Raw genomic sequence first — 15,000 nt, 5'->3', positions numbered from 1 at the left:
TGTGCAAAGTGTGGAGGTCAGGGGTCAGGTCAGCTGCACATCCCCTGCCTACTTCCTCAAGCGAGTAGGTGTAGTTCCCTATACGTTCTCGTCACTGGGGGTCATCAGTCTAGATATTTTAACTACTACCGGATTTTAGTACATCCATCTCTTATAATGCTCTAAGTAAGTTGTGAGATCTCACTAAGATGGCTGGGTGTTGCAGATGCTATGGTAGTTATGAATGGTGTTTTAAGAGGGAGGTGGTCAGCTCCACAGACGACAGAGTTACTATCTGAGCTGAGTTGCTGGCTGCTTGGTGTGGGGTCTAAAAATTCTAGGTTTTGGATAACAGATTGGCCAGAAAGGTACCAGATAATCGGGAACAAGGGGAGCTTGGATTGGGGATCACTCAGGTGTCTGCTATCGGCCAGTCAGGATGATACTAATGATAAAAATGATAATGATTATACAAATATCTGTTTCAGATTTGCTGAAGTGAATACACACCACAAGATAAAAATGGTAAGTGAATTTTGTTTTCCTGTACTTAAGAAAGTAACCTAAATGTGGAACTGAAGCCCAATATTACCTAAGCAATAGTGAGAACAAGGATAAAGGTAGTAACATGCAAATTTGAAAATCGAGATAATAAGTAACGACAAGGACGATAACAATGAAGATGATAATACTAACAATAACAATGATAATGATTATACTAACGGTAGTGGTGGTAATGATAGTAATGATGAGAATCCTGCTGATGCCCCTTCCATCCATCCACTCGATACCATCTTCCTCTACATTTTGCGGCAGTCAGTCACGGGTGACCTACTGCCACCACTCAGGCATAGGTACCCATTTAAGATCCCACTGACCTGCTCCAATCAGTTTGGCAAGAGTCCCTAAGATGAACAGATCATCTTATAACGTTTTCTGACGATCAACATTCATAAGGGATATTATTTAAACATCTTAGTCACTGATACTCATTTTTCCCTTTCTTGGACATCTTCAGCTTCCTTTGGCAGTTGTACTCTGCTAAGGAAAGCTGCCCCGAGGTTGTCACTTCTTTTGCCTGATAACTGGGATCCAAAAGTTCTGCAGGTACATGGCCCACCTCATGATTCAGTCTCCCGAGGTTGGCCAGTGGCTGAGAATCTGTCAGTAAAATGAACCAAGTATTATGGAAATAGTTGCAGAATTTCCTCTACGCCTAAACAGCGACTTGATATTCATATTCCATGGCTGAGTGTCTTTTACAATCGAACAGCTTCGTTCTACTACAGTTAATGGGGAACAATTTATCTTTCTGCTCCTGAAGCAGAACGGCACTTATGCCCATATCTGATCCATAAGTTTACAAGGGAGTGATCATTCAGCGTAAAGATTGTCTGGTCACTCAGAAAGAATTTGAGGAAGGCGCTGCTTATTGAAGTACCTCCAAAATACCTTGTTTATCTGCCCCCCTTTTATCACACTGGTTTGTGGTCAGCAGTGCCTACACTGTTAGGAAAAGACTGGCGATATACATCCAGTCAGGCCAAGAAATGGTATCACTTTCTTTTTTGTCTGCAGTCAAGGTGTCTGATCTTGAACAGGTTAACTTGCTATAGCCCCTTGGATCCACTGGACAGCATGCGCCCAAAGAATTCTAGTCTGTCAATGGCCAGGATGCACTTGAATGGCATAGCTGTCATCCCAGCCATGATGATTTCTCTCAGTTTCTCCAGGAACCAGTAGCAGCATGGACGATAGGATTGGGATGGTTGCACAAGGGTTGCTCCAGCAGCTCTATCTGGTGCCATGAAAGGAAAAGTAACTGCTACTGAAGTGCTCCTTTTTCCAGTTCATACCTCCTGCAAAATCCTCATAGGTCCCCGGATATCTTGCTCATATAAAAATCTCAATAAAACAAAACTGGTGACTGTAGCACCTTAGAATAAGCAAACAGAATGGGACTGAGGTACCAGTGCCACGCATGGGACATCGCCTTTAGAGCACTTAATACAACCTTGACAGTACTGCTATATTTCTCAACCAGGCCAATACTTATGGGGTGGCAACTGCCATATACCATCTTTTCCGGTGGTATTCAGGGTGTCGCGCAACATTGAGCAACACCCAAAATCCTGTGACGTAATAGGAATGGCCATGGTTGACGGATAGTTGGTTCCCTGTATTGGTTATCTTTTTTGACGGATAAACTGTATTGAAGTATATCCTAGATTGCTCTTGATATCTTCTGGTGGGTTGTGCTAAATATGAATATGCTTAGAAAGGTAGGAATACTTCTAGCAACTCAATGAATGTTTGCTGCTCACTCAATCCCTGCCGAGCGAGAGGCGTCATGGAAACCGAAGTTCAACTGCTGAGAATCCGACTGATGCAAACCCAATCAGTATCAGTATCCAATACCCTCAATCTCCATGTCGTGTGGTATCCAATTATGGGTGGGTTACTGCCACCACCCATGACGAGGTGCGTAGAGTCTGGCGCGCTAGATGTAGATGACTGTGGAGTATGGACATCGCGTCACAGAATTCTTTTCCATCTGTTGAATTCTTGGTCGCGTTAAAGGAAAACTCGGTATCACTCCCTCCGTGATGATGTCGACCTGTGAAATAATACATAATTTATGGTCTGCATTTGGTTTTGAACTTCATTATAAAGATCAAAGATAATGGTAATGCTATCGATAACGAGGATATTAATTACTAATTTATTAATGATGATATTAATCGTATAGTAATAATATGGATTAAGGATAATGATGGTGTATTTGCATGCATTCTTTTCTAATAAATCCTGAAACCTCCTTCCTTCCTTCTCAGAGACCGATACCCTCGAGCAGCTGGTTTCTGGCGGCGGTCGTGATCATGTTCTTGATCTTGGCTTTCTCCCTCGACATGATGCCCAGAGGAGTCCAGCTCCCCTCGAGGAAAAGCTTGGAGGCTTTAATGGACTCGAGTGAGTCGTCGACGTCAGCGCCATCATCGTCGTCGTCATCTGAGGATGGAATTTTCCCTAGAATAGTGAGTGGCAAGGATGAAACTGAAAAGTATGAAAACTAAAAAGTTGGAGATTCCATATTGCGGTGTTCTGTATACATATGCGAGCACACGCGCACAGGCACACACACAGTGACTCATCTACATATGCACACACACACACAGTGCTCCATCACCTGCTGAACACTTGTTACCCATGTTTCTACTGAAATAGCTGGCTTACATTGAAAATTACGGGACGGCTTTCAATGTGTACATGATGTGGCGACGCTAAAATCATGTCGATATTGGTAAGAACAAGCCACGTAAAACATATCAAACAGAAAACACAACAGTGGCAACAGATTACAATGTGACATAAACAATAATACTTATGATACAGTTACATCAATAAGAACATTGCCCTGAAACCCCAAATGGACGAGGCTTTATAAAAAACATAACACGATCTTAATCACAGAAGCAAATATTGCGAATTGAGCACACAAACCCTCCTTTTTGTTACATAGGACGAGCTCGAGCAGCGGATCAGAGTGGCATACAACTACATTTTCCTTCTGTACTGTGCAGCAGAGGGCAGAGTGATGCCCACAGGCGGGTACTGCCTCAACGAACAAGACATCCTAGACAAGTGGAACCCCACATGGGACGGAAGGGTAGGAAAGTTTAGGATTTTTTCATCTTAGGATGAAAAAACGAGAAATAGGGACTTCCTCAGAAATATATATAAATCTATAGCTGTATCAATTTATGAGAATACGTTGGTAAACTGTGAAAATGATGTAGATCCATCTACTGCCCCACTCTAGATGTGCAACTCACTAGAGAAAGTGATCCAGCACCATGACATTTTGGATCTGGGTGCTGGAAGAGGCCACTATGGCCGTTGCTTCCTGAGAGTCAAAAACAACATTATCAAGACCAAGAATAATGCTGAGATTGAACGTATGGACAAAGAGTACGCCCGTGAGATGGAAAGAGGCGGCCTAACGGATAAACCCCAGGTGGTCAAGTCTTGGACAGGTGAGCCTACAATGAGGAAGTCTATTATTTATTATTATGTATCTATCATTATTTGTTTGTTTGTTTTATTCTTTGTAAAAAAAAATATATATATGCTTCCATGATTTTTTCTATTTGCTTTGACTGCTTCCGGACATTAGGTCCATATAGAGGTAACTTTGGTCATGCAGATGTACATATACACCCCCGTTCGTACATATATACAGAACATATAAAGAATAATACGGTTTGTTATCGCATGTTATACTGGGTCGAGAATTCTGTCTGTCCTTGACTAAACTGAACTTGACCTACGCTAACCTGACCTAACCTAACCAAACCTAACCTGACATAACCTAACCTAACCAAACCAAACCTGACATAACCAAGCTTAACCTAACCCAGGAACCTCTGACGTGTCCTGTTAGCCCCTGCAACTCACGTGCTTCTGCGTGTTCCAGAAACCCACGTGCTTCTGCGTGTTCCTGCAACTCACGTGCTTCTGCGTGTTCCTGCAACTCACGTGCTTCTGCGTGTTCCTGCAACTCACGTGCTTCTGCGTGTTCCTGCACCTCACGAGCTTCTGCGTGTTCCTGCAACTCACGTGCTTCTGCGTGTTCCTGCAACTCACGTGCTTCTGCGTGTTCCTGCAACTCACGTGCTTCTGCGTGTTCCTGCAACTCACGTGCTTCTGCGTGTTCCTGCAACTCACGTGCTTCTGCGTGTTCCTGCACCTCACGAGCTTCTGCGTGTTCCTGCAACTCACGTGCTTCTGCGTGTTCCTGCAACTCACGTGCTTCTGCGTGTTCCTGCACCTCACGAGCTTCTGCGTGTTCCTGCAACTCACGTGCTTCTGCGTGTTCCTGCAACTCACGTGCTTCTGCGTGTTCCTGCAACTCACGTGCTTCTGCGTGTTCCTGCAACTCACGTGCTTCTGCGTGTTCCTGCAACTCACGTGCTTCTGCGTGTTCCTGCAACTCACGTGCTTTGGCGTGTTCCTAACTAAGCATCAAAGACTACATATAGTCTTTACTAAGCATCTATCCTCCGTTCTCCAGGCTACGACGGCGCCCTGAATATCGAGGATCTCTCAGGCGGCTTCATGCGCTACGGGGACCTGTCGCAGCCGATGCACCTGGGCAAGAAGTACGACTGGGTGATGAGTCTTGAGGTGGCTGAGCACGTCCCGAAGAAGTACGAAGCTAATTTCGTCGAGAATCTGATCAGGCATGCATGCAAAGGTCAGCACTGGTTGGAACTCTTTATGTTTGACATGTATTCTGATGCATTGTTCAAATTTAAGCTGATTTTTTTCATTATTATTGTTAGTTTCGTGATGATTGTTTTACAGATATGCTGATCATTTGTTTATATATACATATATATTTTTTTTCTCTCTATTAGGATAGGACTGTCCCCAGCTAAAGACAGAATATTAGAATGAAAGACCATGAAAATTCAGGGATAAGAAATATGTTCAGAACATAACTGTCCAAAAAGGGGTGCCAGTAACCAGACAGTTCACTGCCTCTATTAAATCCATCATTCTCTCAACAGGTATAATCTTGAGCTGGGCAGTACCAGGTCAGCCCGGCCACCACCATGTCAACTGCAAGCCAATGTCATACGTCAAGAAATTGTTTGAGTCACGTGGTTTCATATCAAACAGCACGGCCCATAATATCTTACGGACGCATTCTCGTTTACACCAGTACAAGCATGCCTTCGTCTTTATGGTTCCCCCCGAGAGGGCCTGTTAACACCGAAAGAGGTCAAAATGCCTCTTTGCAACTTCATGAAAAGGGTGTTCTACTGTTGCACTCGATGACATTCTTCGCATCGGATCTTCAGATACCGAAGTAGACGGAACTTGAAGAAAAAATAACCATAAGACCATGGTTCTCTCTAACAGTAGATGAGCTTCAGTTAGGTAGTACTTAGAAGCACGGGTATTTTATGAATAGTCATGGCCTATGTTTAATTTTTTGCGTCTCCTGTAGTTTGAATTGGAATCCTTGCGCACCAGAACTAGGCCTATACCCGGTCTACTTCAGTGAAGTTTTTAATTAATCAATAATTTGTTTCGGAAAACATGCCACCATTATCTCGGATGGCAGATATTTCACCCACTCCAGACTTTTCCCCTACCGTTATTTTTTTTCCGTGGTTTTATGTAAGCGACCATATCCCTATTCGTTTGTGTGTGTGTGTGTGTGTGTGTGTGTGTGTGTGTGTGTGTGTGTGTGTGTGTGTGTGTGTGTGTGTGTGTGTGTGTGTGTGTGCGTGTGTGCGTGCGTGAGTGCTTTCGTGAGTGCGTGCGTGTGCGTGCGCGCGTGTGTGTGTGCGTGTGCGTACGCGCGCGCGCGCGCGCGCGTGTGTGTGTAGGAAGGCATTTTCCTGCTAGCGGTCTGGTGTTAAAGTTTATCTCTTCTTTGACGAGAACCTGCAGCCTGGTAATATATTAATTGCGTTAGGCTAACCAAGATACTACAATTGCTGAAATATGAATCGTTTACCAATGAACTTAATTCCTTTTTTGCTTGATTCTCATACCCAAAGTAGTGAGAACAAGTAAATAGCAATAGGAGATATTGCTGTACCTAGAAATGAATACAAAACCATCAAATACCGATATCAGTAAGGTAATACCCGCCCATAAAAATGCACACCCAGAGAAATGCTCGCGCGCTCATGTCCACACGCAGGGAAATGGTCGACTGGCCAGAAAATAGCAGTGAGCGAGAAGCCAAACTGCCTTGTTAGCCCTGTGTGCGTGACTTGAGACTGATGCCATCCCTGAGATTGAAAGTGCTGTTACACTAGCACTTTTTCCGTCAATTTTTTGACAATTTTATTTAACGTAAATACAAACATTCTCGATTATAGTTCTTGATTTGACTAGACTTGACAGAAAAAGTTGACGGAAACGATCATCAAGGTGCTGTCACACTAGCACCTTTTCCGTCAATTTTTTGACAATTTTATTGAACATCAATACAAACATTCTCGAATATAACTTGATTAGAGTATGCTTTGCTGAAAAAGTTGACGGAAAGGTTTTCAGACGGAAACGATCATTATCGTCTGACTGGAAAATCGACAATTCGCTCAAAAATGGACAAAATTTCAGAAAATTGTCAAAAAATTGACGGAAAAAGTGCTAGTGTAACAGCACCTTTAGAGTAACTTTTCCTTTTTTACGAGTGAATTGGGTATATTTGGCGTATATGTGCGTGTGTTTATATAAGTGCAGAATTTTGTTCTGCTAAACCGATATGAAAGAATTAATATCATTTGTTTGTCAAGCAATTGTTCAAGTTGTGTGCTAGTTACATTCCTATATTAACTTATAATATATATATATATATATATATATATATATATATATATATATATATATATATATATATATATATATATATATATATGCATTCAGCAGTAAGCCGGTCACAGCTGTTTTAAAGCTCTCCCAGGCTTCTTTGAAATTTCTCTGCACCTTCTCCATCAGTTTATCAAAGAGAAAAGCATAGTGTGATTGAACACCTTAAAACTCTTTCCAACTTCACATGTTACTTGGCGTTCTCGTATCGGAAACCATTTTTAAATCTCCACTGTTTTGTTTCTCTCTTATGAATTCATTTATTTATAATAAACACGATGTTGTGCGAGTTGTTTTTGTTTATCTTAAGAATCCTTAGAAGGTAAATACAAGTTTTACGAAGTGATAACCTGATCATTTGTGTTTGTTTTATGGCGACTACCAGCCGGTTTGTTAAAAATGTTCCAGGCCCGACCCAATGAATTTTCATAAATAAAGACAGAAATAAAGGCATATCTGTCTATACATCTGATAGATATACATTTAACCATCTCTTTGCCGGGTTGATATGCATGTCTAGACTGATAAATATGCATTTATTTATTTCTTCGTGCGTGTCAAGTATACAAATATTCTTTGGGTCGGGCCTCGCACAATTCTAACATATATATATATATATATATATATATATATATATATATATATATATATATATATATATATATATACTAAAGACTCTCGGCCAGTTTGTTAAAATTGTGCTAGGCCCGACCTAACGAATATTCATCTATACGGACATACATATACACAAATAAATGCATGTCTATCTCTCTTGACATGAATACCTATTAGATAGAAGATAGATAAATGTATGTATATCAGATAGATATGCATCTATTGCTGTTTATATGCATGTCCGTATGTGTGAATATTAATGGGGTCGAGCCTGGCATAATTCTAACAAACAAAACAAAATTCTTACAAAAGTGAGAAATAGTGTGACAGTACTTCTCGCTTCCCAGTGTTGGAGATTCCTACCTTACGTGCTAGGTTAGACCTGACTGAAGAACCGGTGAATATATATATTTTTTATATATTTTACATGCGTTACCCCTTCACTGCTCTTTTTCTATGTCCTGAACGTGCACCTCACCACGTGGAAGAGGCTACAGCACAATATATTTTAATGCCAATAAAAGTGTACAAGTGTGCACGATCGCACACACACGCACATACATACTTGTGACATATGTAGGAAAAAGTATGAGAATAATTTCACATCTTACCCCTCTGACTCTGTTTGTCTGTCTCCCTCACTCTTGCTTTGTATGTATATGAATACATACATACACACACATACATACATACATACATACATATATATATATATATACATACATATATATGTATATATATATATATATATATATATATATATATATATATATACATACATATATATGTATATATATATATATATATATATATATATATATATATATATACATATATATGTATATATATATATATATATATATATATATATATATATACATACATATATATATATATATATATATATATGATTATATATATATATATATATATATATATATATATATATATATATATATATATATATGTATATATATATGTATATATTATATATATATATATATATTTTATGTATATATATATGTATATATTATATATATATATATATATATATACATACAAACATATATATATATACACACATATACATATATATACATATACATATATATACCCATATATGTTTATATACAAACGTACATATATATATATATATATATATATATATATATATATATATATATTTATATATTTATATATATATATATATATATATATATATATATATATATATATATATATATATATAGACACTGTATATTCAAATATATAATATGTATGCACATATATTTAAATATATGCATATTTAAATAATACATACACATACACACACACACACACACACACACACACACACACACATATATATATATATATATATATATATATATATATATATATATATATATATATATATATATATATATATATATATATATATATTTACACACACACATGCACATGTATATATGTATATATTACTTCTAAATATACATTATATAGATAGATAGATAGATATAGATAGATACAGATATATATATGTACATATATGTATATATATGTATGTATATATATATGTATATATATGTATGTATATATATATATATATATATATATATATATATATATATATATATATATATATATATATATATATATATATATATATGAAAAGGAGGGTGAAATAAATGAGGAGATGGGAGAGTTTGAGGAAAGAGAGAGAAGAGTAAGGAGAGAGAAAGAAAAGAGAAGAGAGGGGAGAGGAGAGAGGAAAGAAAAGAAAAAAAGAGAAAAGAAGAGCGCGAGAGTCAGAGACAAAGATAGAGATAGAATGAGTGAGAGAGCCAGAAGTGGAGGGAAAGCAAAAAGGCGAAGAGTGGAAGAGTGGAGACAATAGAGTGAAGAGAGAAGAGAGAAGAGAAAAGAGAAGAGAAGGGAGGAGAGAGAAAGAGAGAGAGAGAGAGTGTAGGAAGTAGAGAGAGGGGGGGGGGAGAGTTTGTGAAAGACTGTTTATTCTATATTCATTTTGGATGAAATAAACACTTTGGAACATCACTTGAAATGTATATTTTTGAAATTCATGACAAAAGTTTATTACAAATAATTAAGCTTTATATAAAGTTCCATTATATATAACTGTTCTTGATATAAAGTTCTACTACAAATAATTAAGCTTTATATAAAGTTCCATAACATATAATTGTGCATGATATAAAGTTCTATAACAAATAATTGTGCATGATATAAAGTTCTATAACAAATAATTGTGCATAATATAAAGTTCTATAACAAATAATTGTGCATGATATAAAGTTCTATAACAAATAATTGTGCATAATATAAAGTTCTATAACAAATAATTGTGCATGATATAAAGTTCTATAACAAATAATTGTGCATAATATAAAGTTCTATAACAAATAATTGTGCATGATATAAAGTTCTATAACAAATAATTGTGGTTGATATACATTCCTATTACAATTAATTAAGCTTTAAATAAAGTTCAATTATAAATAACTGTGCTCGATATAAAGTTCTATTACAAATAATTGTGCTTGATATAAAGTTCTATTACAAATAAGTGTTTTTGATATAAAGTTCTTTTACAAATAACTGTGCTTGATATAAAGTTCTATTACAAATAACTGTGTTTGATATAAAGTTCTTTTACAAATAACTGTGCTTCATATAGTTCTATTACAAATAATTGTGCTTCATATAAAGTTATATTGATTGATATACATTTACAAGCTCATTCATAGGTGTTCACAGACCAATCCCTCAACAGTACAATAATGAATGTTCTTTTTCTCTCAATTCTCATCTTTAACTTAAGCATCAATTTGTTTTCCTTAATGTACTCTATCTCATGATTGCAATGCAGTAACATGAAGTTATTGATACTTGTGTTATTACTGAAACTTTATATTAAACATAAAAAAATAAAAAATAAAATTTTCAAGCAACTGGTCTGAGAACATCTTTAGACGCACTTAACTTATATATATATATATATATATATATATATATATATATATATATATATATATATATATATATATATATATATATATATATATATATACGATGACCTTCTACAGTGACAAAGCGCTAGGATATGGTATATTGTGGACTTGCCAGGAGTGAATCCAGATTGCTCCAGTCTTTGGTGCCTTAGCAGGAGTTTGCGGATCCATTTCAGAAGAATGTGGGCGAAAACCTGGCATACTGAGCAATGTGATGCCACTGTTGCTGCTGCTGTCCCAAGGACTCCCTTTCCCCTTTCAAAGAGGGATTACCACACCCCTCAACAGGTCAGATGAAATGGAACCGGACTCCCAGATGGCAGCCAGGGCAGCATGCAAGCTCCACACCATAGGATCCCCCCAGCCTTTAGCAGTTCAGCAGGGATATCGCATATGCCTGCAGCTTTTCCACACTTCAGCTTAAGAGATTGCCATCTTCACCTCATTCAGAGTAGTAGGATTAGTCACGTACAGAGATTGCAACATCCCTGGCATCTAGACTAACTGCTAGGGGGTCTACCTGATACAATTGCTCAATTGGCTAGAAAGCTCATCTAAATATCATTACAAATATTTCTGCATGTGTCCTAGGGATACTTTTCCCTACATATCAAAAGAAAAACATATACATTAACAAAATTAACGGCTAAAACGTATACATTAACAAAATTAACGGCTAAAACGTATACATTAACAAAATTAACGGCTAAAACGTATACATTAACAAAATTAACGGCTAAAACGTATACATTAACAAAATTAATGGCTAAAACACTGGAAAAGACCAGGAGAGGCTGATGTCTGCAGTGGAATGTTACAAGCTAATGATGATGATGAGATATATAAATATACATCAATATATATAAATATGTATACATATATGTATATATACACATCTACATCTACATATATATATGTATATATATATACATATATGTGTGTGTACATATATACTTTATATATATATATATATATATATATATATATATATATATATATATATATATATATATATATATATATATATATATATATATATATATATATATATATATATATATATATATATATACGTAATTTTGTTTTCTTTACATATATTCATATATCTTTTCACACACACACACACACACACACACACAGACACACACACACACACACACACACACACACACATATATATATATATATATATATATATATGTATATATATATATACATATATATATATATATATATATATATATATATATATATATATATATATATATATATATATATATATATATATATATATATATATATATATATAACAAGAAAACTAAACACTCAAAATTCTATCACAAAAGTAGATCTCAGAACTAACATATCCTTTGTATCCTTCTTTGCATATCCTAAGGCCCTTCTCATGGTGATGCGACACTGGTTCTCTCACCCGCAACACTGAAGTTATCCAGGAATGCCGTTACCTTGGTTATCTGCACATTGATACTGCTTAGTGCTGTTCCACCTGCTGCTTCATACTGCTCGACACTGTGTTCAAAATTCCAAACTGACGACACATCATCAGCAAAGAGAGAGCTGTGAAAAGAAGAGAATCACCTGTTTATAAACATCAACTCATTATGTAAAACTGATTTATAAATGTAAGCAACATGGAAGAAAATATTAAAAACTCTTTAGCCTGATCTAAGTTTATCGGGGACATCACTATTTGAAAGATCTGACACGTGCTTACCTTACTTTAACGAGTTCACTTAGAGGAATCTTTGAAAATGGACATCCAAGTTCTTCCGCTAGCTTAACTACCTCTCCTGCTTTGCCGTGGGCAGTTCGGAATGCCATCTGAAACAAAGAAATGAAATCATGTCCTCAAAAAATTGTTGCACAATTCTTTACAATAAATACTGATCAGCATTTATGGTAAAGGTTCAATGTTACGTAGAAATTCAAATACATGTACATTTTGTCTTATGTGACACATATAAAATGCTTTCTGGTACCTTTACTCATTGTCATTTATTGTACACCATGAGGATTTCACATTGGCACAATTCCTGAGCATGGCTAATGAAAAAAGAACAAATAGTAACAAAAAAGAAAATTCCTCTAAAATGCTAACTAGGTCCACTGCATACCCTTACATGCCCAAAAAGTTTATCCATCCACATAAAATATGTTAAGATGATTTTTTTTCCCTAAATGAAGACAAAGACTTGGTTACAGGGGAATAAAATATACAGATATCTTTTGTTTTTGATCTTCCTTGTTTTCTACGTCTTTTTTTAACAATTTTCAACTAAACCCTAACATGAACCTCTTAATTATAAGGAAAAATACTCTATAGATTCACTAATAGTCAAACTGAAAGCTATTCTAAAGACATGATTTCAAATTGTATAAATTAGAGCAAGAAAAATAATTTTCATTGGTGATTTTTAAACAAATACATAAAATTTAAAGCTTTAACATGTAATATTACATATATCACATTTTTATATGTCTGCATGGCAGGTTCTACTGTATAATAAAACACAATGCATAAACAGCAAAATAAAAGTGAAGGGAATACAAGGGAATTAATTTATGGTCTTATTAAAGCCAGCGTACACTGATGCCTAGTGCCTTGAAGGAGCTTTATCAATGTACGGAGAGGAGCTGTGATGTGGCTGAATGCTACTTAATAATGCCATTTATTTAAAGTTTCATTATAATCTTTATGTTATGTTCTGTTACCTGTGAAGACTTATCTTATATACACATGCCACAACAGTAACTGTATATATTACCTTAGCAATTGTAACTATTTCACAGGATATTGTTCATAATGTTAAAATAATTGGGATCCAACAGACAAGTGTACAAACTGTCCAAATGCAATAAAAACACAAACAATGAAATATACTTACAACATGTTTTAAGATTTATGTCTACCTCATCAGAGAAACAAAACTTTCAAGTTGACATCATAGAATCAAAAGGTATTAGCATATTACTTGATGAAAACATTCATATGGATTACTTTAATTTGCAGCAATACAAACTTCACACACTTACTCCTTTCTTGACTAAGTAGTAGGCTATGTCAGTAGCAAGCATCTCTTCCGTCAATCCCTTTTGACACGCTGCTGCATCAACCTGCAGAGAAATACCTTTGCTTAAGTTTGACCTAAATGTAATTGAAGACATTATGCTTACAAAATTGTTTTCATGATGTATATTTTTCTCATTATCTCTCTTTTTCTCTCTCGAACATCTAGGTATTCAACTGTTATATTACTATCAGTACTTGCTTAATACTCCCTTTGAACTCTACATGTAAAACAAAGATGTTTTCATGATTTCAATACACACTACCATCCTCAATATTTTCATAACTGTTTATGGAAAACACGACAAGACACCCTTAATTTCCTGAAGATTAGTGTTGCATTAACTTACTTCCATTGTCTCAACTGCACCAGCAGCTACTTGGAGAAGCCCCTTCATAATTGAGGCGGTTTCAAACATCTTCAACTTGTCCTCTTGTAGATCTTTGTTATACGTTGAAGGGAGACCTTTCAGCACCGTCAAGAAACCGCATAGCTGAGGGATTGTCCAAATAAAAAAGTTGAGATATACTGGATAAAAGAGGTCAACTACAAAAAGATAACAAAAAATTAAGAGATACATAACTGAAGTGATTCAAGGCATATAGGAACTGAAAGGCAAATGCCAGATTGAAAGCATTCATACACCTTGCAACCTTGCAAGGAAAGCCCAAAGCATTCCATAAAAAATCCAAAACAATGTTTAAAATCATGAAGAGGAGATTTAAAAAAAAGACAAAAACAAGACACCAATAAATAAAACAAACATTTCAATGAAAATAAAAGCATAATACCCTAAAAACCATTGTAACCAGAAAACCTCACATTTCCTGCCAGGGTCCCTGCCTTCCCTCGGATGAGCTCCATGCTGTCAGGATTCTTCTTCTGTGGCATGAGGG

At 35.9% G+C, this 15,000-nt stretch overlaps 2 protein-coding genes across 6 annotated transcripts in view; one reads left to right on the top strand and one right to left on the bottom strand.

The window, feature by feature from the left end:
* LOC113802109 (uncharacterized) overlaps positions 1-7,662 on the top strand; it is an 11,159-nt gene extending 3,497 nt beyond the window's left edge. The window contains exons 2-7 of the mRNA XM_027352577.2: positions 468-504; positions 2,814-3,014; positions 3,500-3,646; positions 3,800-4,013; positions 5,051-5,233; positions 5,550-7,662. Coding sequence (XP_027208378.2) covers positions 502-504; positions 2,814-3,014; positions 3,500-3,646; positions 3,800-4,013; positions 5,051-5,233; positions 5,550-5,752 — 951 coding nt within the window. The 5' untranslated portion in view covers positions 468-501 and the 3' untranslated portion in view covers positions 5,753-7,662. The remainder of the gene's footprint in view (positions 1-467; positions 505-2,813; positions 3,015-3,499; positions 3,647-3,799; positions 4,014-5,050; positions 5,234-5,549) is intronic.
* A 4,658-nt stretch (positions 7,663-12,320) lies between these two features.
* The window catches only part of Argl (Argininosuccinate lyase), a 42,464-nt gene continuing 39,784 nt past the window's right edge, over positions 12,321-15,000 (bottom strand). For all 5 annotated transcript variants that reach the window (XM_070126695.1, XM_027352572.2, XM_027352571.2 and 2 more), the window contains exons 7-11: positions 14,927-15,000; positions 14,454-14,597; positions 14,070-14,150; positions 12,751-12,857; positions 12,321-12,593 (exon numbers count right to left, since the gene is read on the bottom strand). The exon at positions 14,927-15,000 is cut by the window's right edge and continues 126 nt beyond it. In XM_070126695.1, coding sequence (XP_069982796.1) covers positions 12,419-12,593; positions 12,751-12,857; positions 14,070-14,150; positions 14,454-14,597; positions 14,927-15,000 — 581 coding nt within the window. In that variant the 3' untranslated portion in view covers positions 12,321-12,418. The remainder of the gene's footprint in view (positions 12,594-12,750; positions 12,858-14,069; positions 14,151-14,453; positions 14,598-14,926) is intronic.

Source organism: Penaeus vannamei, chromosome 10 (assembly GCF_042767895.1).
Source record: "Penaeus vannamei isolate JL-2024 chromosome 10, ASM4276789v1, whole genome shotgun sequence".
NCBI lineage: Eukaryota > Metazoa > Arthropoda > Malacostraca > Decapoda > Penaeidae > Penaeus > Penaeus vannamei.
Note: the sequence above shows the minus strand (reverse complement) of the source record. Positions and strands in the feature narration are given on the sequence as shown.